We start from the raw sequence: 3,480 nt of genomic DNA on the forward strand, positions 1-3,480 counted from the left end.
TATATATATATATATATATATATATATACCCTGTTCAAAAACAAACATACCCTTATGCAGTAACGCAACATTAAAAAAAATTCAAAAATGTTTTTTAGTTCAACATACTTGTCTGAGTTTTATGTAGGCCTATCAGAAAGAGAGAAAAAAAAACATCCATTGTCTGTGGTCTGAGACTCCTCTGACCCATCATTTTATGGCTCTGGTTGTTAAAAAATGGTACAAACAGCTGGTAAGTTGGTGTGACAACACATTTCCTAAAAGTACGCCACTACATTTACGTTTAGTGTAAAATCCTACGAGGTGATCTACATGATTTTCCTAGGCTGTAGCTCTCAAACCTAATTTGGGCAATTCAAATGCACATTCAAATTGCTCATGCAGCGCAATGTTACAAGTCATTCTAGAATCATGTTATAGGCTATAGCTGACATCTTGACATTTAATGTTTTAATATGTTACGTATGAATAAGAGGATGATTATCCGTGCATAACGATTTACATTTCAGTTTTTCCCTCAGTGAAAGAGCCCCGCTGTCCCCCTACAATATGTTTTGCACTTCTCAAGGGAGAACTCTTCTGCAGTTTCGATTATTCCGTAGGCTACGCTGTTACGCAATAAATAACGTTGCAGTTTGGAAATGGGAAGGATGGAATAACATGAAATACAAATATTCCTAAAAGATAGGCTATATTTAGTCTCTTAGGTTATATGTTTTACATGTAGGTTGAATTTTGAACCACATGTAGCCTACACCCAGGGGACAATGGCCATTTTGTTTTATGGAGAAACTGAAACTTGCATTTCTTCGGAAACCAGACATTTGTAGGTGGGTCTTAAAGCTGTTTGTCGAATTGCTCGTTTCCCTTTTGTTCGTCTCTCTTGGCCACACACTTAAAGTTGCAGGAAAGTAACTGATCAAATGGCTTTTTATCAACAACAGCCGTTTTACAACCCGGTAAGTGGCCGATTTTTTTAGTTTTGTTTTGAAAAATTAATCATATGGCGTCGTAATAAGCAATGGTTTTTCAGCATCTCCTTTATTTGCATTTTTTTCTTACTTTCTCTTTTTTTTAGTTATTACACTATTTAAAGCTACTGTGTGGTTTTGCACGCACACTTAAAACTCCATTACGCTCCGTTATGGGGGGAGGGGGGTCCTGTGTTTTTTATTGTAATTTTTAAAAATTAATTAATTAATTAATTTTTTATTAACTGAACATTATTTTCACCGTTCAGTAAAAAGGTTCAGTTCATTACAGCAAGCGGGGCAAGTTGTCTCAGCACAAGGTGTGGTGGAGTTTCATAGAAGTTTTATTGTAGCCTAGACCAGTGGCGTGCACAGACCTCCGGAGGAGCAGGGGAGTAGTGGCGTTTCGAGGGCTCGAGGGGGACCCCACCCTAACCTCCCCACTCCGGCAAGCAGACCAAAATGGGGCGTGAACTCCAAAAGTGGCCAGAACCTCCAAAATGGGGCGGGGTCTCCTCGCGCAAAGACTTTCACCATTGGCTGTGGCTTCAGCCAGTTGTTATTGACTTACATTTCAAAATAAAACTTTCTAAATTAAACATTGTTTCTAGTTCATCTAAAATAAAATATGCTATACAAATAAATATTCTCCGTGAGAGCGCATGCGTGTCATGTGCCTGTCTGTCAATGGGAGGAAGCCACGCCCTATTTTGGAGCTCCCACCCCGTTTTGGAGTTCCCGCCCCCATTTGGAGTTCTCCGGGCTGCAGTTATACCCTTCTCGAGTGAGCGCGCGCTAGTGATGACGTCATCGCCGCGAGGCGGGATCATCAAAAAACCGCCAAACTATATTTAAAACGTCAAAACATCTATAAAACAACACATTAAACCCGCCCCCATTTGGAGTTCTCCAGGCTGCAGTTATACCCTTCTCCCCTCCGGAGGCCTGCCCACGCCACTGGTGTAGGCCAATTTCGTGTATAAAACTAGCCATTTTAATAATTTATTCGTATGATTAGGAATTAGTTCCTCAAGGCAGATGACTACTTATGTGTGGTATTACTATTTGCATCAACACAGAGAATCCCATTCAGTGGCCAAATCCAGGGAGGCCTGCAGGACGGGAAGAGCATTATCATAAGTGGAAGAGTTTTGACAGGGGCTAACAGGTGAGGAATAATGTTTAATGTTAGTTTTCAAGGACATGAAATTATTTCATTTTCATTTAGGGTAATAAAATAGATTAAATAACTACAATGTTTTCTTATGGATAATTTTATACATAATTCTTTGGTGTTGGCCTTTATTGTTTTAGTAGTGTAGTGGTATAATATGGTCTCTACTTAATTAGGTTAATGATCAGAGGCAACCAAGATGTGTGAAAAAGATGAGAAGAGTCTACAATATGCTGTTTCCCTTTATTTACACTGCAAAAGAGCTCTTAATGCTTTTTAGTGGTAAAATGCTCATTTTAAAATAATTATTTACCAATTCAGGTGTCATTTCTTGAGCCCTGCAACTATTTTAGAACATATCAGATCAGAGATTAGATGAGATGATCCGATCACACTTTCCTTGTTACAACTTCCTTGTTACCCAGTTTTCTCTCATACCTCTCTTATTCCTCTTTGTCCTGCAGATTTCATGTGAACCTGCAGTGTGGATCTCATTCCGGGGCTGATATTGCTCTGCACTTTAACCCACGCTATGAGAGCCCTGGGTATGTCGTGCACAACACCTCCCAGAGCAGGTGCTGGGGCTCAGAGGAACGCAAATATGAAGCTCCCTTCCCCCAAGGCCAAACATTCACCCTCCAGATCCTTGTCGAGCAGGACAAATACAAGGTACAAGGTCATTCACTTTCAGATTTCTGAGTAGCATCAATCCATTTTTCATCTTTCTTTTTAATCAGCAGAACGATAAATAGTAAATTACTAGAAAGGCATTTCACCTCATTTCATTTATGATTTTTATGATGGTTCTCTCTAGATATCTACTAATGGGAGACACTTCATGGACTATAGACACCGTATTCCATTCACTCAGGTGGACACCATCTCAGTGGAGGGAATGGTGGAGTTGAACTCTATTGCTTTCCAGAATCCTGCGGTGAGAACAAAAATAGGCGCGATGCCACTGCAGAACTTTTCTCAGAACTAACTTCACTTTTTTGAGCTAGTGTTTAAAATTACTTTTATGTGCCGGTGTTTTGTAATGGATGAATGAAGTAATCACAAGTGCAGTTCATCACATTAACTATGGAAATAGTGACTGTTAAGACATTTATAATGTTATAAAAGATTTCTTTTTCAAATAAATGCAGTTCTTTTGAACTTTCTAATCATCAAAAAATATAATAATATGATAATAATGAGAAGTGTTTTTAAACACCAAATCTGCATATTAGAATGATTTTTGAAAAAATGCACTCTTATTTGGTCAAAAATACAGTAAAATTATTAATATTGTAAAATACTGTATATATATATATTTTTTTTTTTTTTTTTTTT

At 38.1% G+C, this 3,480-nt stretch overlaps 1 protein-coding gene across 1 annotated transcript in view; it reads left to right on the plus strand.

Annotated features, from left to right (window-relative positions):
- Positions 1–831: 831 nt before the first annotated feature.
- LOC107756325 (galectin-9-like) overlaps positions 832–3,480 on the plus strand; it is a 5,704-nt gene continuing 3,055 nt past the window's right edge. Inside the window, exons 1-4 of the mRNA XM_016573382.1 lie at positions 832–959; positions 2,051–2,139; positions 2,610–2,814; positions 2,960–3,079. Coding sequence (XP_016428868.1) covers positions 924–959; positions 2,051–2,139; positions 2,610–2,814; positions 2,960–3,079 — 450 coding nt within the window. The 5' untranslated portion in view covers positions 832–923. The remainder of the gene's footprint in view (positions 960–2,050; positions 2,140–2,609; positions 2,815–2,959; positions 3,080–3,480) is intronic.

Source organism: Sinocyclocheilus rhinocerous, unplaced genomic scaffold (assembly GCF_001515625.1).
Source record: "Sinocyclocheilus rhinocerous isolate Xijiao unplaced genomic scaffold, SAMN03320098_v1.1 scaffold1152, whole genome shotgun sequence".
In the NCBI taxonomy this organism is placed as follows: domain Eukaryota; kingdom Metazoa; phylum Chordata; class Actinopteri; order Cypriniformes; family Cyprinidae; genus Sinocyclocheilus; species Sinocyclocheilus rhinocerous.